The 25,958-nt window shown below is 29.2% G+C and overlaps 2 protein-coding genes across 2 annotated transcripts; one reads left to right on the forward strand and one right to left on the reverse strand.

The window, feature by feature from the left end:
• Positions 1–13,442: 13,442 nt before the first annotated feature.
• Positions 13,443–15,307, forward strand: LOC100811532 (transcription factor MYB86). Its single transcript, XM_003545893.5, has 3 exons — positions 13,443–13,610; positions 13,876–14,005; positions 14,462–15,307. The coding sequence occupies exons 1-3, from the start codon at positions 13,481–13,483 to the stop codon at positions 15,177–15,179; spliced, it is 978 nt and encodes a 325-aa protein (XP_003545941.1). The 5' UTR covers positions 13,443–13,480; the 3' UTR covers positions 15,180–15,307.
• A 5,475-nt stretch (positions 15,308–20,782) lies between these two features.
• Positions 20,783–25,456, reverse strand: LOC100808325 (NAC domain-containing protein 86). Its single transcript, XM_003546784.5, has 4 exons — positions 25,139–25,456; positions 24,596–24,876; positions 22,807–23,178; positions 20,783–21,350 (listed from the first exon to the last, which is right to left on the reverse strand). The coding sequence occupies exons 1-4, from the start codon at positions 25,293–25,295 to the stop codon at positions 21,117–21,119; spliced, it is 1,044 nt and encodes a 347-aa protein (XP_003546832.1). The 5' UTR covers positions 25,296–25,456; the 3' UTR covers positions 20,783–21,116.
• Between the last annotated feature and the right edge of the window lie 502 nt (positions 25,457–25,958).

Raw genomic sequence — 25,958 nt, forward strand, 5'->3', positions numbered from 1 at the left:
TAATTAAACAGATCGTGTAAGTAATATAATATATAAATTTTTATATTAAATGCATCATAAGTTTATAACTAATCATAATAGTTTGATAATAAGTTGGCCACTTAATCAAATTTTAAATTCTTGGTTCAATTCTTAAGTGTATCATAATTTTTTTATTTTATTAAATTTTATATTTTTTAAAAATAATTAATACATGATCAATGATTAGTTTACAAATTTAACTATAGAACTGTTGAGTCAAATCGAATCAATCCAAGTTGATAATATAACCAATTTAATAATAGACTCATCAGGTCACTAATTTATGTGATTAATTTCTGGTTGGAACCAACCGGATTGATACAATTTTTAAAATTATGTTTTGTAAACTATCATATAGACTCGGGTTTATGATCAAATGTGGGATTGTAACAATTGATGACGACTTTGAGGAGGTGGTTTTCCACTTCAATTTCGTCTGATTTGTGCGGCTGGTTTACTAAACATGAGTTACATTATTTTGGATTTATCTTTTTGTGCGTAGCTAATAATAGTATAGTTGTATACAAACTTTTCTTAGCTTAAAGGGCCTGGGATAGGATACATTTTCGAGGGGTAGATGGTTCAAAAAGATTATTATTTTTGGAGCGTCTGAAATATATATGACTTTGTAAGGTTGGGTATCTCTTGCATCCTTAACTCTATGTCTTAAATGAATTTTCTTTGCTGATTAAAAAAAAATATTTTATATTAATATAGACTTATATGTTCTGGGTCTTTAAAATACGAGACATTTTGTTTAGTATCTCAAAAACTTTTGTTATTGCATAAAAATATAAAGTTAGCTGTAATATGTTTCGATCAATCTTATTTTAAAAAAATTTCAAATAATGATTAATGATTTATGTCAATAAAAAAAAATTTCTCTTTGCCTTTAGGTTTCTAAGTTTATTCAAATAGTACTTAATGTGTGTGAACAAAGAAGAAAGAAGACGAAAAATGAAAAGATTTGCGTCAAAATAAATATTATGTGTGCATGTTTTAAATATTATGTTTAGATTATTTAAGAATAAATTTTTACTATAAGCGTAATAATTATTTTTATTAATTTTTTTATTGATTTATTATTTTAACCTTATTGTAAAGACAAATATCATAAAAAGGGGAGTTGAATTGTAATTTTAGAAATTTTTAAAGTCATTTATGCAATCTAACAAAGTTTTCACCTAAAGAAAAATTTTGTAAAATAGATAACAAATTTTCAAAAACATAGTTAGACGATGAAACACAATTTCGTCAAGCAAAAGATATTTTTAAATGTCTAAAAGCAAATTCAAACCCTAGGTCAGTTAAAATAGAAAGAAAGCACATAAAGATCAAACACAAGTAGTTATACGTGTTGGATCAAGTGATCTTAGAATAATTAAGAAGGGAGAGTTGAATTAATTATTAATGTGTCTTGACTAATTAAAAAATTTATCCTTCTTAATGTTACTAAATTTAACTAGGCTTTTACTACTAAGTTAAGAAAGTAAAGAATATAAACAATAACTTAACCAAAAGTAAAAGCGGCTATTAAAAGTACACAGCAGAAATTAAAGAGTGTAGGAAAGAAGAAGACAAACACAAGATTTATACTAGTTCGGTAACAACCCGTGCCTACATCTAGTCCCCAAGCAACCAACGGTTCTTAAGATTTCTTTCAACCTTGTAAAATCCTTTCCAAGCCAAAGATCCACAAGGGATATACCCTCCCTTGTTCTCTTTGAACAACCAAGTGGATGTACCCTCCACTTGAACTGATCCACAAGAGATGTACCCTCTTTTGTTCTCAGTATAACAACCCAAGTAGATGTACCCTCTACTTGTACCACAAAGGATGTACCCTCCAATGTGTTAGGACAAAGAATTCTTAGGCGGTTAGTCCCTTGAATTCTCTGTGAGGGGGATACAAAAGATATCTCAGGCGGTTAGTCCTTTGAAATCTTTTGTATAAAGGGAAAGGGAAAAAGATATTTCAGGCGGTTAGTCATTTGAAATCTTTTGTAAGAAATAGAAGATATCTCAGGCGGTTAGTCCTTTGAAATCTTTTGTCAAGAAGAAGAAGGGAAGAAACAAAAGAATTCTCAGGCGGTTAGTCCTTTGAATCTTTTGGCAAGAGAAAGAAGTGAATGAAGAAGAAGAGTAGCACAAGTTTTTGAATAATGAACTTTTCTTGGAAGAGAAAGTATTGAACAAAAACTCTGAAAGAAATTTGTTAATCATGAAAGGAATCAGTCTTTTTAGTATATGAAATTCGTGCCATGATCACATATTTATAATCATTTGATGATTCAAGTTAAAGTTTGTGACTCTTGGCAATTTCTTTAAAACTAGTCACTTTAAAAGTTGTGACTCTTTTCAAAAACTAGTCACTTTAAAAGTTTTGACTCTTTTGAAAACTAGTCACTTAAAGGTTGTGACTTTTGAAAAATCTTCAAAAACAAGTCACCTTAAGAATTGTGACTTTTGGTAATTTATTTTTCGAAATCAGTCATTGGTAATCGATTACCATTATAGTGTAATCGATTACACATCAACAAATGTGACTCTTCATGTTTAAATTTGAAAATCAAAATGTTTAGAAACTCTGGTAATCGATTACAAGTATTGTGTAATCGATTACACAAGTTTAAAATGATTTGAAAATGTTTTATCACTAGGATTCCAAAGATCCTAGGAGAATGTTTTTTCAAAACAGATATCAAACACATAATATTAAATAAAGTCTTAAATGTTATCTTTAATGTCATATCATAGCATGCTTTTATCTAGCTATCGTTTGAAACATCATACATAGATTTCGCAAGGCATGTTCTAATAGCGCATAAGACTCAACTTTTAACCTTCGTATTTGTTTACATCTAATCAAAATAATTAAGGGTCCTGATTCGTTTTAAGACACAAATGTCTTTTCACTTAACACTTATGCATAAGTAAAGTACGGGGTGCGGGTGCGAGTATGAGTATATAGGTACCTAGTAGACATGGGGATGTGGATTAAAATTGTTACCATGCAGATGTGGGATTGGGTACGAGTATTATTTTTAAATACGGGTATGGGGACAAGTACTATAGAACCCTACCCATTGTCATCCCTAGTTCACACATATATTGGTTTGTGACATATGAGAATAAGTCTGGTGGTAACGTCCTCATAGGTAATGATGCTCCTTGTAAGTTTGTCGGTATAGGTTTTGTACAAATCAGAACGCATGATGGTGTTGTTAGAACCTGAATTGAAGTTCGTCATGTTCCAGAGCTTAAGAAAATTCTTGTATCTATGGGTGCCATAGATTCAAAAGGTTTCTTTTGTTGGATTAAAGGTGGAGTTATGAAGATCATATGGAAATGGAAGTTTGTGGTAATGCAGGGAACCAAGCAAGGAAATTTGTACATCCTTCAGGGGTCCATTATGACAGGCTTTATCTCTGCTATTTCCCAATTTGCAAGGCATGCGTCCAGTGGCTCGTCTGATAATTTTTTGTGGCATTTGCGTCTGGGTCACATGAGTGAAAAAGGTTTGGATATTTTGACCAACTGAGGCTTACTTGGAAATCACAAGGTGAAATCTTTTCAGTTTTGTGAGCACTACATCTAGGGGAAGCAATATTGGACGAAGTTCCCAAAGGTTGTGCACATTACAAAGGCCATACTGGATTGAGTCTATTCTAACTGCTAGGGGCCTTCAAGAGTTCCATCACTGGGAGAGGCAAGGTATTTCCTCTCGATCATCAATGATTACTTTAGGATGACATAGGTATTCATGATGAAGCAAAAATTTGAAGCTTTTAAAATTTTCAAGCATTGAACGATTCTTATGAAGAATCAGATAGGAAAGACATTAAAGTGTCTTAGGACTGACAATGGGTTGGAATTCTATTCTATTGAATTCGATGAATTATGTAGAGATGAAGGCATAACAAAACAATGTATTGAATAAGAGTTTCTGGACTGATACAGTTAGCACAACATGCTATTGATGGAGAACCAAGGGAGACTAAAGTCAGAGAAGTTGAGAACATGAGCCTGAGCCTATAGCTGAGGAAAATGTGGAGCTTAATGATAATGATGAGGTGGATAAAAATGTTGTAGGTATCACTGTGTTTGAAGTTGATGTGGCACACCCTTAGACTCCTCTTGAATCTAAGGACACCCAAGTATTGTTTAACAATAAGTCACTTCTGGCTTTCACAAGCAATATTTTGAATGAATACAACGATTCAATAACACTTAAAGAGTGAATACACAATTAAGCTAGAATACAAAAAATAATTGCTTAGCAAAGGATAAACAATATAAGTGTACGTGTATTGTTCACTGATTTTAACAGAGTTTTGCTTCAAAGAAATTTTGTTTGTTTTCATTTGATATCTTTGTTTTTTATTTCCTAAGCAAGATACACCTTTTATAGATTTCAGTGAAAGATCCGTTACGGGATTAACGTCAAGTCTTGAAATGAGCGTTGTCTCACAGCTGTAAGTGGTGCAATGTGGTGTGCTCTGATTGGAGAGGAAACAAATAATAGTCCTGCCAATTGCATGTGCTCATCTTCCACAACGAAAGAGACCCTTGAAGGAATATTCTTCAAATTCCTTTATATTATGTCAATTTCTTAAATTCAAATGTTAGTAATTCAAATAAAGAGAGATAAATATGAAATTCAAAAAGCAACTTCATGCATTTCCCTTTGTGGCTAACATTGTCCTTTCGCACTTTGTTGGATGTCACTTATAAAGATATAAAATGAAGTGTATAAGTGATTTAAGTTTAGTGGGCACGAATAAAAACAATTCAATGTGCAAACATTGATTTTCACAATAAGTGGATGCAATTATTTTAACAATGTGTTGGACGTTGAATATATCTTAATAAAATTATTTTCCAATTATAAGTGGACACATACTAGAAAACATGATTTAATACACATGTTAGCTCGTTTATGTAGAAAGTCATGTTCATTACTCATTAGTTCATCAATAATTTATACTTTTATAATCATCAAAATTCAATGTAGGATAAGTCGTCCAATGGCAAGTGGATAGTCCTAACCTAATAATATATTTTAAATAATCAAAATCATGAATCAATTACAATAATATCAATTACTAATGAAATAATTTTGGCCTTAGTTCACTTAAATTACATGATGCTTAAATTAAATTTTGTTTTAAATAAAAAGAAAATATCAAGCTAATTATTATATAACCATAAAATTATAATGCATAAAATTAAAAATAATAATAAAAATAGTTAATTAATATTACAATGAATGATATTTTTTATATATAAGTATTTCATTACATTTTATAATTAAATTAAAGATTTTATAATAAGGGTTGGTTTTTTTGAGCAATTTTTGGGATTTGTTTTAACGGTTGGTTTCAATACATAAATTATTATTATTATTATTATTATTATTATTAATTACTGCACATAAAATATTAAATAAATACAAATATGTTATAAAATTTAATTATAATTTTATGTTTATAATTTTAATGGTCGTGTTCAATCCTCTCAATTATAATTTTTTGGTTATATATAATTCATAGAAGAGTTTACTATTTTTTTAGTTATTAAACTTTTTAAATTTAGTTTCTGAATTTTTTTCATCCATTTTTTGGTTCTTTAACTCTTATTTAGTTTTGAGTTTTACTTTCTTAACTTTTTTGTTGTCCTTATTTTTAGTTCCTTAAAAGGATTAAAAAAAAGATTATAGGACTAAAAGTGAAAATGAAAAAACAGTTAAGGGACTAAAAATAAACTTGAAAAGTTTAAGAATTAAAATAAAAATTTTAAAAAGTTTAGGGACTAAAAAGATAGTTTACCCTTAATACAATTAGTTAATACCATTAATTAGTTAAAGATAATTTGTAAAGAAAATTTTAATCTAATAGCATTCTGAATAATCAGTTTTGAAATCAATAAATATTTTCAGGGTTATGAAAATATGATTAATAAAAATTAAATGATTAAATTTTCTTAATTATTTTTAGTTTAGTTACGTTAGATAACATTCTGCTCAGTTACGTTAGATAACATCAATATATGAATTAAATGCAATTACTTTAAAAATTAGCGTATGATTATAATTAAAATTAAATTAATTTTCTAGTTACAATTTTTTCCTTATATATAAAGATAAAAGAGAAGCATTCCAATTGAAATCAGTTAAATGCAATACCATTGTTAGTTTAAAATTTGTTTTTTCTCCTCAGATACATTAGATAACATTCACATGAGTTAGATGCAACAATTTGAAAAATTAATATATGATTATAAAATTAAATTAATTTTCCTTGGTTATAACTTTTTCCTTATATAAACAATATGGTATAAGATTATTTGTGTATTCTTTTTCTTCTATATTATTTTTTCCTTCAGAATCATTATTAAAAGGTGTGTAAGGTTTTTAATTTTTTTTTTCATATTTTTCACTACATTTTCGTTGAATTTTTTGTTTGCAGGTTAATATTTGTTGGGTAATCAACCTTCCTATAAATAAAATTATTCACACTTACAAAAGATCGTGAGAACATAACAAATACTATACCGTAGAAAAATAATAACAAACATAAAAATTTAACATGGTTTGACATCTCTTACCTACGTCCAAAGAATTGTCTCAAAATATTTTACTATCACAAAAATGATTAATTCACCCAAATAGTGTATCACTCTATAAACCGCTGATCGAGTACTCTATTTCAGACACTCTCTCTCTCCATATGTTGTTTCTCCGCTAAATCTTTTTATTATTTATGGTGAAAATTATCACCAACTACAATAAATCAATTCTCTTGGAATTTGAAATAAAAATAACTTCCAATACATTTATTTAACTAAAATTTATCTAGTAAAATATAATCTTTCACTTTGCATTTATTAATTCTGAATATGTATGTATCTTATCTTTAGACTTAAAATTCTACAATATTTTCTACGATAGCGTGTTTTCACTGATTGATTTAGGAATTTTACAAGCTTGATTGAAGATAAAGGAAGCAAGATGTTGGATGTTATAAGGCACAAGATATTATTCCTATTCCAATTGCATTTCATATGATGAACACACACTTTTTTTTATTTTATTTGCAGAGTATTCGCCTTGCCTTCTCTACAATTAAACATTTCTCTTCTGCCGCTAAAGAGGTATATATTATTTTTGTCATCTCTTATCTCTTACTATCTAATATCAAAATCGCCGTTGTTTCGATACAGATGACTGTTAAGGAGACTCTCAACTCCGCACTCGATGATGAAATGTTAGTTGATCCTAAGTTCGAGTGAAAAGCTTTGATAAAGAAAATAGAGAAACGGAAAATGAAAAAAATATTTACTTTCATTAGTTTTTATAATATTCTATAATTGATTTTATTTAAAATATAAATTAGATAACTTATGTATAAGTTTTTCAATGTTTTAATATTACAATTATGTAAATAAAAATTAACAAATTTGTATTGCTTATAAATTAAGGGATAAGAGTTTATTCTTTAATCTCATTAATTGAGCGTGATATATATATATATGTAATATTTTTAAATTTTGATTTCAAATTTTTCAAAAAAAATAAAATTTATACGATTTTTAAATCTTTTGTATGTTCAATAAGTTATATCTTTCTTGTAGATTGATGCATCGATATAATCTTTCTTATGCAAAAAGTGTTATCTAAAATAAAAAGTGTTAATAAAACTATTTATATAAGAAATGTTTATTATGCCATAATTAAAGTATCTATAAAGAAAGAAATATATTTAATCATTATGTTTGTCTTATCTAAATTAAAGATTTTTAGGTTGGAGAGAGTAATCCAATGCGTATGAAAAGCTTTGAAGAAGAAGAAACAAATAGAAACGGTGAAAAGATCATAAAGGTGGTACAAGATCTGAGTCCCAACGTAAGTGAGCAGTAAAAGTAGCTAGCATGAAAAAAATATATAATTTCGTTACACATAAGGTAAGGGTGATACCTTCATAACTGAGATACTTCTATGAATCTATTGAAGTAATGCAAGATTAAATTTTAACAAATATAAAACAAAATACATTTTAAAAATTAAGTTACTGTTTAACAAATTATCTCTTTGATTCACTTTCTTCAATTGAGTGAGATATAATTTTAAAATTTGAAATTCAATTTTTTAAAATTAATTATATCTTTTTAATCTTCCTTTTTAATTAGTATTTTTTTATGTCTTATCTAAATTAAAAATATTAATATAATATTTTATATAAGAAATGTTTATCATGTAAAAAAATATTCATAAAAAATAATAAAGAATATAAAATTTAAGCATTAATTGCATTAGTCTTATCTAAATTAAGGATTTTTAGGGTTTGAAGAGGAAACACGCGAACAATTTAAGTGAAAAGCTTTGATGAAGAAGAAAAAAAGAAAGAAACAAGAAAGCGAAACGAGTATTATCTGATTTGAGTTCCAATGTGAGTGAATAGTAGAAAGAGAAGAAAAGAGACATGTTGGATGCACATAAATTAGATTATATATGTCACACCTTCATAGCATAGATGTTTGCTTCTATGATTCTATATAAAGTAATCCAAAAGTAAATAATTTGTTCATGATGTTTGATGGAACGTATAGTATTTTTTATGTATAAACATATAAATATTTTTATAATTCTTTTTCACATGTAGAATAATATTGATGAAAATGAATTTTATGCGAAAAATGATACATCACGTGAATGAAAATATATAAAGATAATACTCCAAGTTTATGAATATTTAACATATACAGTTAAAAATATTTTTTATATATCTTATACAATTTAAAATCTGTCCGCAAGTGTCAAATATTTAATATATTTTTATTTTTTTGTGAGGTGAATCTTGAAGATTTTATACTGATTGGAAAAGCAAATAGGTCAAAAGTAGAGGAGGCTAATATTGTGATAATAGTTTTTTTTAATGTTTTAAATATGATCATATACATATATACAACATGCCACATGCAACCGAATAAGCACAAATAAATTTATTTAAATCTTATTGTATGTAAAAATATTTGAAAGATCGAGGTTGACACGTCTTCAAACAAATCAAATGAAAAAAGATAAATTGATAACATATAAATCACTTGCCTACTTTGAAGATGGTGGAATACAAGACTCTACTAAGTTACTGAGTTTTGGTGTTATTAGTATAAGGGTTGTGTCACTTTAGCCATAAACATACATGCCATGCACAAATAGATATATTGTATTCATGTTACCACATATTATTTATCAATTTTTTTTAACATTCTTATTATCTTAAAAACACACAAAAAAAATCTAAAAAAAAACATATTCTCTCACACACATTTTATTTATCCCGTGTATGGGTCAAAAATTTAGTAATAATAATATATGATTATAGAAGACAAGAAATATACTTTAATAAGTAAGAATGTTTATTTCTTTTGGATTGACATTGTCTTAAATATGGCAATGATGATGTGGAGAAAGTTATGAGGACCTTATATATGTGGACAATTTCAACCGTGAGAGTCATTCCTCACAACTACTATCATTAGAATTCCTCTTGTCCACCACCATGATGGCACGGCAATAATTTGATCCCTAACACTAATGACGGCACATTTTTCTCATGTCAAACTTTTATGATGTTCAAGTAAAAACTCTATACTTCTGCTCTCTTTGAAATTATTTCAGTCACGATCCCCTCCATCAGATTCCACTGGCCATGGATATTAATTTGTTCTAACGGGAATTAAGGAAAGTGGCTTTGCTTAATGCATTAAAAAAAAAGGGGTTGTAATGAAGTAGGTTAATTTAGATAGGGGCCTCAACCTCGATCCCTCACTACCGCATCTTTTTTTTCTCATTCATATCTTGATCACCTCCGAAATTGTCTTGGTGTACATATGAAAGAATCATTATATTAATTTGAAGTTGAATACATATTACATGTATTTAAATTGCATTCCACTTATTAATCACTTGAGTTATTCCTATATAACAGGTTAATTTTCTTCTAAATATGATCAAATGATCTTTTCATAATGTGTTTTTTTATCAAATTATGTTATAAACTGTCTATCAAAAACACAATTATTATATTATAAACTCACGAGTTATTCTTATTTCATAGCATAGTTACATTATGTGATGATCAGGTTAAACATGTCAATGCTAATGATGAGGAATATGTGTGTGTAATTAAAAAGTGTCACAAATATAATCCCACCATCATTCGGACTTGAATCCTTACCATTTAGCTTCACTCTTTAAGAGAAAAAAAAAAAAGAAAAAGAGAGAGAGACATGAGATATGAATATGATCTATTTAATTACCTCTCCTTTTCTCATTCCTAGTAAACAGTGAAACTGTAACAAAGACACTTGTCTTGAGGGCATTCGACTAAGACTTTTGAAGTAAGTGAAGAAATGTTTGCTTATTAATGGATAATTCTAGCGACTGTGAATGAGTCAAGTAGCATTTGACGTTCAATCTTAATTTGTAATAAAAGAAATTGCTTAAATCTAAGTACTTTATTTAAATCAATTAAATTTAAAACTTAAATTTGACTTAGTATAAAATTTAAACTTAACCTATTTAACTCATTATAGCTTGATTATTGTATTTTTTCATAGGTCACAAAAGCAAATTATATAAATAAATTTGACATCACATTTTAATGTGTGGGTGTTTAATTTGTTCACTCCTACCCAATTTTTTTATTAATAAATTATTAAATAATTTGTTAGTTTTTATTAGTAAAAAAGATTCGAATCTATAAATTTTCACTTTTTTTTTTTTCATCAAATCTGCCTTATAACTCTTTTACTCTTATCTCATGTTGAATTTCATTTTCATACTTCAACCCTAGTATGAATCTCTTCTACATGGGAGGTATCAACCAATGAGTCATGAATAAATTAAATAAGTAAATCTGTATTGAATTTGTGACTCTCATTTATATATTGTTTAACTTGTTTATTTGTATTTAATGTGAGATTTCATTTTTATAATTAAACTCCATCATATTTTATGTTAAAATATAAGATAAAAGTAAGAAAAAAAAGATAAAAAATATTTCAAAACATATAATATTGTAAAGATATCTTTTTAAAAAATACAATTAATCAAATATACATTTTTTTCTCACATAAAATTTCCAGTTTTTTATTTATCATTAAGCATATATGTGTGTTTTATCATTAAACATGTATGTGTTGTAATTAACCCTAAAACTAAGTTTGAACTTGTTTTGTTCGTTAAAACAAATGAACTTAATCATGTATTTGGCGACTTATGTAGGTTTAACTAGTTATGAATTACTAAATTTATTTATTCCCTTAGATTCCAACACGGATAACTAGCCCTCAATCAATCAATTCTGACAAAAAAAAAAACAAAATGGCATAAAATTATTCTCAAAGATCATACTAACTTTCTTGAAGATTTGATAGACCCACCGAAATAGATTTACTAGGACACCATATATAATTTTCCCAAAGCCTTACGTGCAATGCAGAGTATACATAAACTAAATTATTCATCCTCATGTGTGTCCCTGTTGTTCAAGTACACTTGTTTCCGTATTTGTGACTCAACATTTCTGTTTGCAAATTCATGTTATGTTAGTTAATTATTGCCGAGCAGTGCAATCAATGGTATGGGTCTCAGTCTACGAAAATCGAAAGAGAATTTCAATCAGCAGTCGTCAGTGTCATATGGCTACAAACACACTCAATTTGACCTTAGAGAGGGTCACCAATATTCATGAGTGAACCTGAAGTTTCAAGTCCAGCTCATTTCTCTAAACGTGATTTGCTTGTTTAAACCAATGGGGTCGTTTCTTTTTCCATTATTTTAATTTATTGATTGTCGGTTTCTTGAATAGGCAAATCACATTTGACTATTTATGGGATAAACAAAAGTTAAGTACTGTAGGTGGCAAAGGAATAACATATACGTACAAAAAGGCAACATTTTGTTAGGAATAAACTTTAAGAATTAAGTTTACAACTTTTTCCATAACATAAAATAGATATGCTGAAAAAAAAATTATGTTCCAAAAATTGTAAAATAATTTTTATACTGTCATTCAATTATAAATTATTATACAAGATTTGAATTATTATACAAGATAAATTTATATATTGATTTTTATCTTTAAAAATTATATCAGTTATTATTTTCAATTGATTAATAATATAAAATTAATCATTTATTTGATCATGTTATTATGCAACACAAATTATATTATTTATAATAAATTTATTAATTTTTATGGTAATTATAAAAAAGACATGTAATCATAATTTTATATTGAGCCGCTACTCGACAAAGTACAATGATTCTATGATATCAATGTCAATATATATGTGTAATCATCAAACTTTTTATCTAAAAATTAAAAGTATATTATAAGTATTTTATCATTGCTATTTTATTACATGGAAATTTTTCATAAAAAAGGCATAAATCCTACTTTTTTATCAGGGTCGGCCGGCCCAACTTCGAGTAAAAATTAAAGTAATTTGTTTTCAAAAAATAAATTTTAAATGTGAAAGCTATATATTGAGCCTTTTTTTTTATCAATATATATGAAAATTTTCTCAACACTTGGGACCTTTTATTTAATAAAAATTAATAACAAATAATAAATTTTTTCGGTAGGCCTAAAGCTCGAACTTTAGCTATTTTAAAATTGGATCAATCCTATTTTTACTTTTAATTATTTTATAATTAATCATATAATTTATTGTATTATACTTTATTTTTTATCTCATTTTCACTTTTTTATTTATCACATCACACTATCTATAACATCTATTTTTTTTTTCTCTCTTCGTTATTTTCACCTTTCTTCTTTTTCCCAAAACACAGATTTTAATTGGTTTGTGGGTCTACTTTTTAAGATGTTTCAAACTATGGAAAGAGAATAAAAAAGTAATATTTTCCCTCCTCTATTATCAATCACCCTGGTAATTCATGTGTATATATCATATAAGAGTTTCTAAAACGAGTGAGACATTGCATAAAAAAAAAAAGAAAAAAAGAGTGAGACACACCCTTTCTGTCATATTTTTATGGCATCCCATATGTTTTGATTAAACGGCTAAACAAATTATGTAAATGTGTAAAGTACGCTCATTACCTCATCACATAGTTGGTCCTCTTTTTTTTTTTTTTTCCAAAAGTCTTATTAATGCACATTTGTTGCCGTTTGGATAAAATGATAGGAAGGATCCATCGATTCTTGCCCTTGTCTGACACTCTAGCAATTAACCTTCCCTCTCACTCCTTGACCCCACCAATACATTTCTACAATGAGTCACAATTTTGATTCCTTTTGGGAGGGAGGACCCACATGAATTATATCACCACCATGGTCTTCATTTATAAATGAAGTGTGGCAAGAAAAACCTCAAGTGCTAGCTCAATATTCTCTCTAGAGAGGAGTGTTTCTAACAGAACTTAGAGATGGGACACCGTTGCTGCAGCAAACAGAAGATCAAAAGAGGGTTATGGTCTCCTGAAGAAGATGAGAAACTTCTCAGATATATCAACACACATGGGCAGAAAAGTTGGAGTTCTGTGCCAAAATTTGCAGGCATGCATTTCTCTCTTCTGTAGTTGTGTCTATGTGATGAAAAATATTACATATTCTGGTATTATCATGGTCTCAATCAACTTGACGTCTGACACGTATAATAAAGTCTTGTTAGCTCCTTTCTTGTAAGCTGGTGAAAGATATAGTTATGTTTCATGTAAAGATTGATGGAGACCACTGCCATATAGTAGTTACTGGATCATATAATAATTTCTTGTATGTGATTGAAAAAATGAAAGATGTTGTGGTTTTTTTTTATGTGCAGGCTTGCAAAGATGTGGGAAGAGTTGCAGGTTGAGATGGATTAATTATCTGAGGCCAGATCTGAAGAGGGGTTCCTTCACTGCTGAAGAAGAGCAGATCATTATTGACATTCATAGAATTCTTGGAAACAGGTAAAGGAGATAAATTACAAGCACAGAAAATGAGACAGATGAAAAAAAAAGTAGTAAAAGGAGAACAGAAACCTTCATTATTTTTTAATCGACCAAAAACATATTTATTATATAAAAGAGAGCAGTATAATCTGTCCTTTACAAGATTTTGCACACAACCAAGGATCAAGGAACCACTGATCAAATAAAGATGAATATTACCCTTTTGATATCCATAATCATGATTCATGACCTTAATCTAATGAACTCTACAACAAGATCTTCATCAAATTTTCCTTCATGCTCTCATGCATGTCCAATGCAAGATTATATTCAAATTTTGTGTCTATAAGACATATTTAATGTTATGAGAAAAGAGATAAATACAAGAGCTAAAACTGATTTTACATAACATGTATATAATTCATTGCAAAGGTTTGCAAATTAATAAATGCATGTGTTATTGGTCTCCTGCAGATGGGCACAAATAGCCAAGCACCTACCAGGAAGAACAGACAATGAGGTCAAGAATTTCTGGAACTCCTGCATAAAAAAGAAGCTCATTTCACAAGGGTTAGATCCACAAACCCACACTCTCCTTTCTTCTCATAGGAGAAGCTCAGTATGTACCATCTCCAACATCCATCAAAATTCCAATTCCATTTTCATTATGAGTTCGCACATACCAAATGCACCCTTGGAAAATACTAGTAAAACCTTTTCTACTTTACCTAAACCTCCAGCAAACATTGTTCAAATCCCCTCTGTCGATGTTTCCTCAGAATTTCAAACAACAACTTCAAATAATGGAGAACCCCGCCAACATTTGACTTATGAACTATTAATGGAGAACGCCATCACCAACATTTGTTCACCTACATACATGAACCCCTCGGCAGTTGAATTGTTTAACAATGACAACAATGTGAATTGGGTTTCTACAGTTAATGTTGAAGACTTCAGTGCTCAAACATTGGAAGAGGGAACGCAAGTGCAAGTGCAGGTGCAGCATGAGAAGGACAAGACTTGTGAGGATATGGGAATTGATGTGAGAGAAGCTAACAATGGCAATATTGAAACTAGTGCTTCTTTTGAGAGTTCTAACTTTGATTTTGGGTTGTTGGAGAGTGTACTTACCTCTGAATTCATCTCTTATGATTTCAATTGTATGGATGAACTTGCATGGAACTTTTAGACCATACCTCAAATATATTCATTGCTTATGTATATTATAAAGCAAAGTTTCGTTCACACACACGCACGCACATATACATACATATATATATTTATTTGTACCCGCCGGGAATTTGGAAAATATGGTAATTTTGCTAAGACTAAGACTAAGACTAGTTGGAATGAAGAAGAGAAATGAAAATTGTATGTCATGAAATTTGAAAATGGTTTGGAGCTGTTAGAGAATGGGATCTTGATAAGTCTTAGATTTTTCTAGTGGTTTCTTGTTAAGAAAATAAACATAGTCAGAAGAAACTGCGAAAATTCTTGTGCAAATCTTGCTTCTTACGTCCCTTATTTATTTATCTGTTTAATCATAGTTACGATCAGGTGAATTTTGAGAAAAATAATGGATATCACAGGATTTAAACATCATAGTCCCTTACCCTTTATAACTTACGTGAATTACTATTGACTGATAACTCAAATTTGAATTATCTTAATTTATATGTAGTCCTTTAAGAATGAGATAGTACTTTTTAAATGAAAATATTTCTAAAAAGTAGTATTAATATTTCACTATATAAATATCCTGTGAACATAGAAATTATTAATTTTTCTTCTTCATATTCTTCATTCATACCTCAAGAGAATGCAAAGCTTACATTAAATAATAATCCTAATAGATGACAACCATACATGTAGCATTATCTAGTTTTTAAAAAAATTAAAATAAAACTAATATTAAAAAGGATAATATCAAAATCATCTGATGTTTAAACCACCTATTTGGGCCTGGAGAGGCCCATCCTATCACCGACATACCTAAATTAATTATTTTAGCACAAAATATAGGCAAACATAAAATAATTGCTAAAATTGTTTCACCAAAATAGGTTCAAGATCTCCAATATGCCACAACTTTTGTCCGCTACATTAAATTTATGATATTAAGACGACAACACTCCTAAATTAATCTTTTCTAATTTTCTTAAAATAAGATAAATCATTCAAAACTGAATTTTAAAACGAAATCTTTGGGGTCAAATGGGAACGCAAAAGGCCCAAAATGAACCAAAACTGACATCTTATGTGTAAATTGCTATTCGCACTTTAGTCTTTATTGTATAAACTCCGCTCTTAGTGTGATGTGATGTGATGAAAATGGCATTTCATGGTTGCCCAGATTTGGAGTCTGGTGCTTTAAGTTAAACTTAGAACAAATGTTGAGAGATACTTTTTTTTACATTAAATAAAACAGTGATATGTAACCAATATGCTGTGACATGATTAGTAAATAACCTTGTCTCTTAAGCATATTGTTATAGGTTTGATCTCTGACTCATGCATATGGAAAAACATTTATTGAAAGATATCAACCCTTAAAATAGATCTCAATACCTTGAAAATTAGTCCTTGACTTTTGAGTGGAGGATATCTTGGTTCACACAAAAAAAGGAAAAAATTGTGATATGTTGGATTCTTTGTCAAAATGTGGTCTTTTTTATTTAAAAAATTAATAATAATTTTTTTATTGATAAGCTTAAAGCTTCAGAATAAAAAAAAAATAGTTTCTTTATTCATAGAATGGCCCTGATTCTCATTGATGATTCATTTAGGCTTGAGGTTGGGGTGACAGGGTAATCTTAGTGAAAACTAGTCTTGAGTCTTGACATTAACAAGAAGAAAGGTTGGGTCAACTTCCATACTTTGACGTTCAGCAATTGCCTAGTTCATCAAAGGAAAATCGCAATTAGATTCAAGAGAAAGAATAATTAATGATGGCAGTCCTCTTTATTATCCTATCCACAAGTCAATCCCTCCTTTTTGCTTTTTGTGGTGAGATACGGTGTTCAATTGATTCGGTACATGTTTGGGTTAAATTTAAAAAACTTATTCTAGGGTACTTTTCGTTTTGTTAAGTGAATTTGTAAAACAAAATTTGAATCAAGTTAACATTAATTTTAATAAAACTGACGATACAAAGTACAATTTTATTTTTATTTATTAATAAATGACTATTTCAATATTTTATAAATAACTATTTTAATACTTTTACATATTTATAAATGACTGAAGAAATTGATTTATGTATTTTTTATACTTAAAATCATTATTTATATAAATATTTAATAGTATTAATGTAATAATATTTATAACAATTGGGAAATTTTTGTTATTTAACTATTTTATAAATAACTATTTAAAATACAGAAAAGTATTAAAATATTTATTTATAAAATAATTAAAAAAAACAACAAAAATTTATACAATATTTTTTAAATAAACAAAAATATTTAATAAATTATTTATTAAATAAAAAGTATATAAATTAACAAAAATATGAATTGGTAATCCGTATTTCGCATGTTTTGAGTAAATGGAGTTCAAAAATAAAAAAGTCTCACCATTTATGGCACTGCTCACGACGTCAAAAAGGATGAGACTCACGGATAAGGAGAACAAACTCGTTAGAGGAAATGAGACACAAGGAGAAAGCACAAAGAAGAAGAAGAGGTTCAATGAAAAGAGGCGAAAATGTTGGGTGGGTGCTCAATCGGCATATATTAGTTTTAAGTGAAACACGCAATTGGAATTGCACAACTAATGTTGGGTGTAGAAGAAAAGTTGTGCCGGGAAGAATATATCGTTTAACTTACCCAACCACCTTAGAAGGAGATAGTGTGGGTGTGTTTAAATATTTTAACATATTTTCTAAAATTATTCTTTTCTCAATTATTAATAATTGTAAATTATTAAATGAACACAGAGTAATATTTTAATTGAAGCTAATATTCTATTATTTTCTTTACTATTAATTTTTAGAGAAAATTTTATGTTAATAATATACTTTGAATTTTTTCTTTTTGATAACATTAGTCCAATGATTAATTTTAAGCATTAAAAATATTTTTATACATTTCATTCAAATTTTATTTTCTCTAAAATTCTTAATGTATCTTGCAAATTTTTCACAAAAAAATACAATTAAATTCTCTATTTTTTTTGTTCGGTAGCATATGAGGCCATATACAAATATTTTAGTAGTATAAGAGATAATTAATTGAAAAATTAATTATTATATAAAAATGCTTAAAATTTATCACGTGTGTGTGAATTTGTTTTCCAAATTTAAATACATTAAAGCACCAAAAGTCGATCTTTCTTCTCATTAGTACTTATTAAGAAACAATATTTATAAATTAAATATTGTTCATCGTAGAGATAACCTATTCTACAAAATTCCGTGGCACAACAAAAACTTTTAAAACATAATTGGTATTTCATTTATTAATTCACATTTACACAAGAACAATTCATCATCAAGAAATTCTATTACAATTGACATTAATTCACATTTATACCCATTTAAAATGAATAATACATTTTAACTATTTAGTCAACTAAAGAAAAATAATATATCATAATATCAAAAATTCCTATTGTCTACCCACATTTCTATAAGACTATAACTCAGCACCGGTTCAATCAAAACGATAAAACCAAAATACTAAATTAAACCTACTAGGCTTTCTCAAGGAAATCTTCCTCTTCTTTGTTTCGCTACTTAGTGTCAATGACTCTCATCATGAAATCTCCATTCCATCTCCATCTCCTTTACCTCTCATCATGTTTCAAGCAAATGAACCTTACGTTTCACTGAACTAGTTTGGTGCTTTAATGTCCATCTTTCTTCATGAAACAATATTCATAAATTAAATATAAGGTTAACATTAAAGCACCAAAATTAATGTCGATCTTTCTTCATATTTTAGCATTAAGAAACAATATGAGTAAAGTCGATCTTTCTTCACACTTGTTAACCTATTATTTTGACTAACTAGTTTGGTTTCATACTTTGGGCCCAAATTCCTTTGACTACCCAAGTCATAGAGGACGTACATCTTTACATTTTATTTGGGTGACGTCTTGGCCTAAACTACTTGTCTTGGATATGCTCAACATTCAAACCCTACACCTTATCATCATCCCCAAGGACTAATGCTTTGTCCAACATGCATACCTCATGTCATGTACCACTGTGGTAACCCATCCACCTTTAGGCTCGTACACTCTCTTTCTTCTCATTCCTCTCACTAGGATTGCATTTAGGATACCATTAATTAATAATTCATTTTAATCCATCGTCGTCTATTACGCCATTCAACCCATCTTTCTTCTTGTCCTTATATAATTGCCAAAAAATGATGTGAAATTTGAAGATAGGAACTAAAACAATTAACGAATAAAAATATTTGGTACTAAGACTGATCAAAATTCTGTTCAAGAATTATAAGTGAAAATTTGAAAGCATTCGGGAACTAAAAATATAATTAACCCTTTAATAAATTAAAAGAAAATCTACATTTTTAAGAATATATAATTTTGAAGTCATCAATTTTTTATCAAATGAAAATGAAGGTCATAAGTACATATTTTAATGAAAATTTATTCAATTTGTCCTAAATAATAATATTTACAAATAAATTGAATAAAAAACACAAACATTTCAATGATAATTTATTCATTTTGTTCAAAATAATATTAGTTATAAATGAAGGGAATAAAAACACACAGACATAACATTACACACACATAACAAAATTTTCCAACACACATATAGATAACAACATTTTCCTAATAACAATAAATTTTGCACGTTTATTTTAAGAAAATAATCATTTTTTTAATTTACTGAAATATTAAAAAAACATTTATTTACTATAATTTAAACAAATATAAACATATTATTAATTAATGTATTTTATTTCATATAATAACAAATTTAGAGAAAGAAGATGATGCTTTAATTTAAGATAGAAACAATATTATTGACTTTAAATACGCAAGAAAACTTTTACATTTGCTTCATTCTTTTAAGAAACTATGTTATTTAATATTTTTTAAAAGAATTTTTCCTATCTTATGCTATAAAAATATGGAATGAAAAAGACATGTACGCATGAAATAAAAAAAGTAATGTAAGTGTGTATAAATAATGGATTAGGTATGATAAACTCTATCATATAAGTATTATATATGGACTAATATTGTTAGTACTTTATCAAATACTGTACATTATATTCTAGAGGAACTGAACTTTGTTAATATTTTATAATTTTTTAATTTAATTTTATGAAATGATTGACTAAATTTGGTATTGAATTGTGCAAAAATTTCAAAATTCTTATCAAGATTTTATTTATTATCTGTTATACATGGCCCATCTTTTATGTATTTTTTAATTGACCAATGTTTTTTTTTGTTAAAAATATTATTGGAGTTGATTGGGATTCACAACTTCTCCCTCCTCCTCCCTTCAACCAACAATTAAATACTCATTTCTAATCCCAAGCCAATTTTATAATTCTGCCCACCTTTTATATATAGTACTTCTTATATACAATTTACACTATTTTGATCGAACTTATTTATGTCCAGATAGGCATATTATATATATATATATATATATATATATATATATATATATATATATATATATATATATCGGATATCTCAAATTCTTGATAATGTGGATATCTCAAATATTCGAATATGTAAATTTTTCGAAGATAAAAATGAATTAAATTAAAGCACTTGTGAGACATTGAAGCATATAAAACATCACAGCTGGAAATTTGCCTCATCCATTGCTTTCCGAAGTGGAGAAGAGATTTGAACACCAACATAAAAGAAGGAAGAACTCCTATAAAAGTAGGAAGAACCCCTATAGAAAAAGGAAGAACACAGAAAGAAGAAAACAAAATGAAAAACAAATTGTATGCGAGGTTCCCTTGGCTCAGCATCTTCTACTATATGTTTAGTACATTATATGTGTAGCCTTTTCAATGTGGCTGGAAAAACAATCCCCGTTTGTGTCGTTATTAAGCCAACACAAGTTTCTCTGTGTCTAATGAATATTTTGATGCTATAGTTTGAATCATCTGGGTTAGTATAATCATTCTAGCATGGGAAAAGGGACGGAATTATCTTGAGTGCAACACAAAGAGATGATCTCTTCTAGTGTTCCATTCATGCAGTCCCTGTATCTGTCATATAACATGCAGTCATCAGTGACTTCTGGCTTCGTTATCTTTGTCTCCGGTAAATTTATTTGTGGGAAATCTTCCATCACCAAAGGTGTGTACGGGAGTTGATAATGCATGCCAGCATAGCTAGGTATTTGTACATCCTGCACCATAATAGAAATTGTATTAATCTCCAATGCCAATGTACTAAAGTATAGGAGGATTAATTGATACATAATGATGAATTGAGAAGATATTTAATTGAAACCACCAGTCTCTATATTTTGCCTTACTAATTAAAAAGAGTAATTCTAGGGTACCCTTGAAATATTTAAGGATTTATTGGGTTTTTGTTTTTTGGATCAGCAATGTAAAATTCATTCATTGGTAACAACTGTACTTAAACCTTTAGACTTTTTTTTTTGGTACCATAGAAACTCTTAATTAAAATAAAATGATGTGACTAAGAAAATAACACACTCTTTCTTGAAATTAGTGTTTTTACTAAAGTATTATTTTTTAGTTGAGAGAACGTAGAAGGAGATATGAAATAGGGACAGGTGATTTGACTATGAAGAGACTTGTAGAACGCATGCTAAATTGGAACTAAAGCACAACTTGGGAGTAGTGCAAGTGGCAAAAGAAAAGTGGGGTTAGAATTGTGGTTCATAGGTTAGAAAGGAAAAGAAATAAAAGGTGTTTTGTTTTGATTTGGAAGAGGCAAATAATGAACTCGTTGAAGTCCCCAATCAAATGCATATATGGCTGTATGAACATTGTAAAGCTAGTTGAATGCTGACCCATTCAGAAGCCGCTTCTCACTGAACTAGCTTTTGCTAAAATATGAAATGATCCAGACATTACTCATAAAAAAGAATGTGATTAAAGATAAAGATGTGTACGTAGATTTTTTATATGTGTGCTTTAGTTTTACAAAACGTATCAACCCCGTGAGGAAAATGGGGGGGAGTAAAGACATCTTTACTTTGGAAAACGTTTTGAGTAGTCAGTCAAAAGAAGTTATAGGGGATGGTGATGAAGAAAAGCTAAATTAATTGGAGTCAGTCCAAATGAATTTTAGAGAAGTGATGAGCTTTATGAAAAGATAGGAACTTCATCATACTTCCAACTCTCTTCACTTTAAGATCAAAAGGAAACTCAAAAATATGCTATGTGGCCCCACTAATTACAACATATATGTCAATAGTAAACTGACAAATAGGGATGGGATCAAGCTCATGCACAAATATGCAAGCATTTAAGATCCAGTACCTAGTATTTTTGGAAAAAATTATGTGTATTACTTGAGGTGTGACAATGAAGCCTTGAATTTATAAAGCGGCAATATAAAGTAAATGTCGCTGGAAATGTAGGATTGGCAAAGGGAGCCATCATGAACATAAATGCCAAGGACAATGGAGAAAAAGGAAAAGTTAAAATACTAATCAGATCAATGCATATAATAATGATCATGCTATGGCCCACCTTGCTTTTTATATGTCTCCTATAAAACTATATGTTCATGCCACGTCTACGTGACTAGTACAATATGATACAAACTCAAACAATCATATGAAATTCATCACAAATTTGAAATTTAAAATTTAATTTAAATGTTACCTGAAATAGATTTGTGGGGTATCCTATTCCCATTGTATATGAATTGGCTGCACTGTTTGCTTCATCACATGCAAATTGTGGTTGAAAATCTTCTGCTATACCGGTATCTGTTGGTGTACATGTTCCTTGAGTGAGATCAGAGGAAGAAGCGTCACAAGGAAATTTAGGGTGTTCATGATTGAGAATTTTTTCATCCACAGCTTCCATTTCTCTAGAAATCTCAGTGCCACTTGAGTCTTCCCCTAGCATTTGTTCTTCTGAGATCCACATCGATTCCTTCTTTGCATTCTCAACTTGTTCTTCCTCTTTATTATTAGTTTTGGCTGGAATTTGAATCGTCTTCTTGAAAATGCGACACAACGAATAGGAATCCTGTGATGTGATGAAAATATTGTCAGTACATGTGTATGTTAGTTAGCTTTTCATGATCTAAGTTCTTTTTTTTTTTTTCTTTTTTGGTTTGGTTTGAACACAATGAGTGCAGGAAAAGAGTAACGAACAAAAAAGCAAATTCAGAAAGAGTTTGGCAAAAGAAAAGGGTCGATGCAATAGTAAGTATCTAAGTCCATGGATCTGAATTGTTCATCATAGTGTGTGTCGATCACAAGCTGTTCTTTTTAAAGAGGAGAAAATATAAGTTAGAAAATCATCACATAAAGAAAAAGAAGAAAAAAAAGGAACATATATTGCAGGCATGTGCATCCTTGAAGAACAAGGTTCAAAACAAAGATATGTGGTTTAGCATAGTTACTCTATATTCACGCTGAGCATAGAAAATGGGTATGGTCTAGTGAACTTGACTCTATGACCAATTAATTATCACTTAATCAGATATATATATATATATATATATATCAATCTTAAAAGTAGTGTACCTAAAACCCTCCTTCAATGATAGACCAATTTGGGAAAAGACTTAGTTAAAGCAAGCACTAAGCAAGGATTTGGTCATTGGTCTCGTCTTATGAAGACTTTTGAGACTTTTTAGGTTTCTTCTATATACGTTAATCACTCAATTATTATCAGCTACACTTTCAAAGGTGCCAAAAAGGAAAAACAAAGAATCCATTTCCCTATACAATAGAAAATGATGATCGTACACTCCAACATAAGCTACACCTATATAAAAAATGGAAATTATGAGATGATGTGATGAATGATATGGGGAAAAAAAGAGAGAGATAGAAAAAAAATAAGTTGAGAGCAAGAGAAAATTTTGGAACGTATGAATTTTATTATTATTCTAGACAATAACCTATCGAAGAAACAGTGTACGATAAACTGTTTTCTTCCTTTATTTGCCATATTCTTTTTTGTTTTTCAAAACCCTAGCCTCAATTACTTTATAATTATATTTATATTCATTAAGCCTCAAAATTATTAATTAAGCGCCTAATACCCCAGAAACAACAAGATAGAGAGAGAGAGATAGAGAAAAGCAAATAATGAACCTGTACAAAAGATACAAGTAACGGGCACATGATATAAACTGTTGGTGATTTTATTCGATAAGTATTATAGATTTACATATGTAGGTCGATAAATTGAATGTAAAAGCTCAAATAGGACTCTTGTACAAGTTTTTGTACCTCATATATATACCCTATAAATTTTAAATAACGTTTCATTTTCTTGATGAACTCCGCCTATAACTCGAATTAAGGAGGAGGGGTTATGTTAGGCACTCGGCAACTAATGTAAAACTCGCCATAATGCCAAACATGGATTTCATTTTCTTGATTGAAAATAGATAAATAAGAAAAAAGGGTACCATAAAATATATATATACCTTCAAAGATGAGAGAGTAGCACCAGGAACTGATTCAATTAAACGGTATTCATGCATAACCCAGTTGGTTCTAATCCCATGTGGTGCTCTACCTCTGTAGTACACCAATGTCTTCTTCATGCCAACTTGTTTCTTTTGAGAGTGCACTGGCCTATCTTTCCCTGTAGCTTTCCAGTATCCAGCTTGTGTTGCACGGTTAGTTCTTGACCCATTTGGGTACTTCCTGTCCCTAGGACTGTAAAAGTACCACTCCATGTCCTTGCTTGGGAGGAATGATTTATCTTTTTTTTTTCAACGAAGATACAATAATAGTTTAGTTGGACCATGAAATATAAATGATTATATATCTTATACAAAATGAAGGACTTGCTAAATGCTATAATATTTATGAAACGATGTGAATCATATGATATCACATATATATATATATATATATATATATATATAATACAAAATGAAGAACTTGCTAAATGCTAATATTTTTTGTAATGATGAATCATATGATGTGACATATAAATAATAAAAATATGTAAAATAATGTACCTGGCAAATCCCATGGTTCACACTTGTATAAATCAACTTCAGCGATGATGTCTAGCTCTATTGAGCGACCTGTTATTTTCCTCTCCAGGTAGTAAGCAACAAGCTCTTCATCAGTGGGGTGAAACCTAAACCCAGGTGGGAGACTCATTGGTGCCATTGCAAAGTTAGATCAATGTTAGAGAGAGAGACGGGGGTGGGGGGATTTGGAAATGGGTGGCACAGGACATGAACCAAAACAGCTTATAAGACATTGAACTAAATAGGCCACTGTTGAGATCAAAGTAGTGGGGACATGCCCCTGGAATTCATGTAAATTACAAAGTGTAGATTTTACGTGGCAAGCACAAAAGAAATAAAGCATTAAGGGTTGTGGTTTGGTTTGAGTAATTATGATGAGAATTGAGGGGCCAAAGTCTCAAAGGGTAAGCCTTTGGCTTTTGAACAGATTCTATGTGTAAGATGTTGTGTGAAAACCTAGAGGGTGAGGATAAGAAGCTTCTCTGCTTTTGTCTGCTCACAAACTAACAAAAATCAGAGTCCCCTTCAAAAGGCTGTGTGGGCCACAAACCGTCCAACCCTACAACACGCAATACTAGGCCTATTTTAGTTAAATAATCGCTGTCACATTTTTTTTATCGTATAATATATAGTATCTTTCATCATTATACTGTTACGTATTCCAGCCATATAACAGATAGCATAATATAATTGATGCGTATGTACTACTTGTTTCAGGTGTACGTATATGCATGTGGTTTATGATGTCATGGCGTTTTCTAGATATCATAATTAGATTCTTAGAATTCCATGCAAAATGGAA

The sequence above is a fragment of the Glycine max genome, chromosome 15 (genome assembly GCF_000004515.6).
Source record: "Glycine max cultivar Williams 82 chromosome 15, Glycine_max_v4.0, whole genome shotgun sequence".
Taxonomy (NCBI): domain Eukaryota; kingdom Viridiplantae; phylum Streptophyta; class Magnoliopsida; order Fabales; family Fabaceae; genus Glycine; species Glycine max.

Excerpts from the sequence above, each read along its gene's own strand:
- LOC100811532 (XM_003545893.5), top strand. The coding sequence starts at position 13,481 with ATGGGACACCGTTGCTGCAGCAAACAGAAGATCAAAAGAGGGTTATGG. Across the intron at positions 13,611-13,875 it reads TTCTGTGCCAAAATTTGCAG|GCTTGCAAAGATGTGGGAAG; the intron begins GCATGCATTTCT and ends TTTTATGTGCAG. Across the intron at positions 14,006-14,461 it reads CATAGAATTCTTGGAAACAG|ATGGGCACAAATAGCCAAGC; the intron begins GTAAAGGAGATA and ends GGTCTCCTGCAG.
- LOC100808325 (XM_003546784.5), bottom strand. The coding sequence starts at position 25,295 with ATGGCACCAATGAGTCTCCCACCTGGGTTTAGGTTTCACCCCACTGAT. Across the intron at positions 23,179-24,595 it reads CTACTCTCTCATCTTTGAAG|GATTCCTATTCGTTGTGTCG; the intron begins GTATATATATAT and ends ATCACATCACAG. Across the intron at positions 21,351-22,806 it reads ACCCCACAAATCTATTTCAG|GATGTACAAATACCTAGCTA; the intron begins GTAACATTTAAA and ends ATTATGGTGCAG.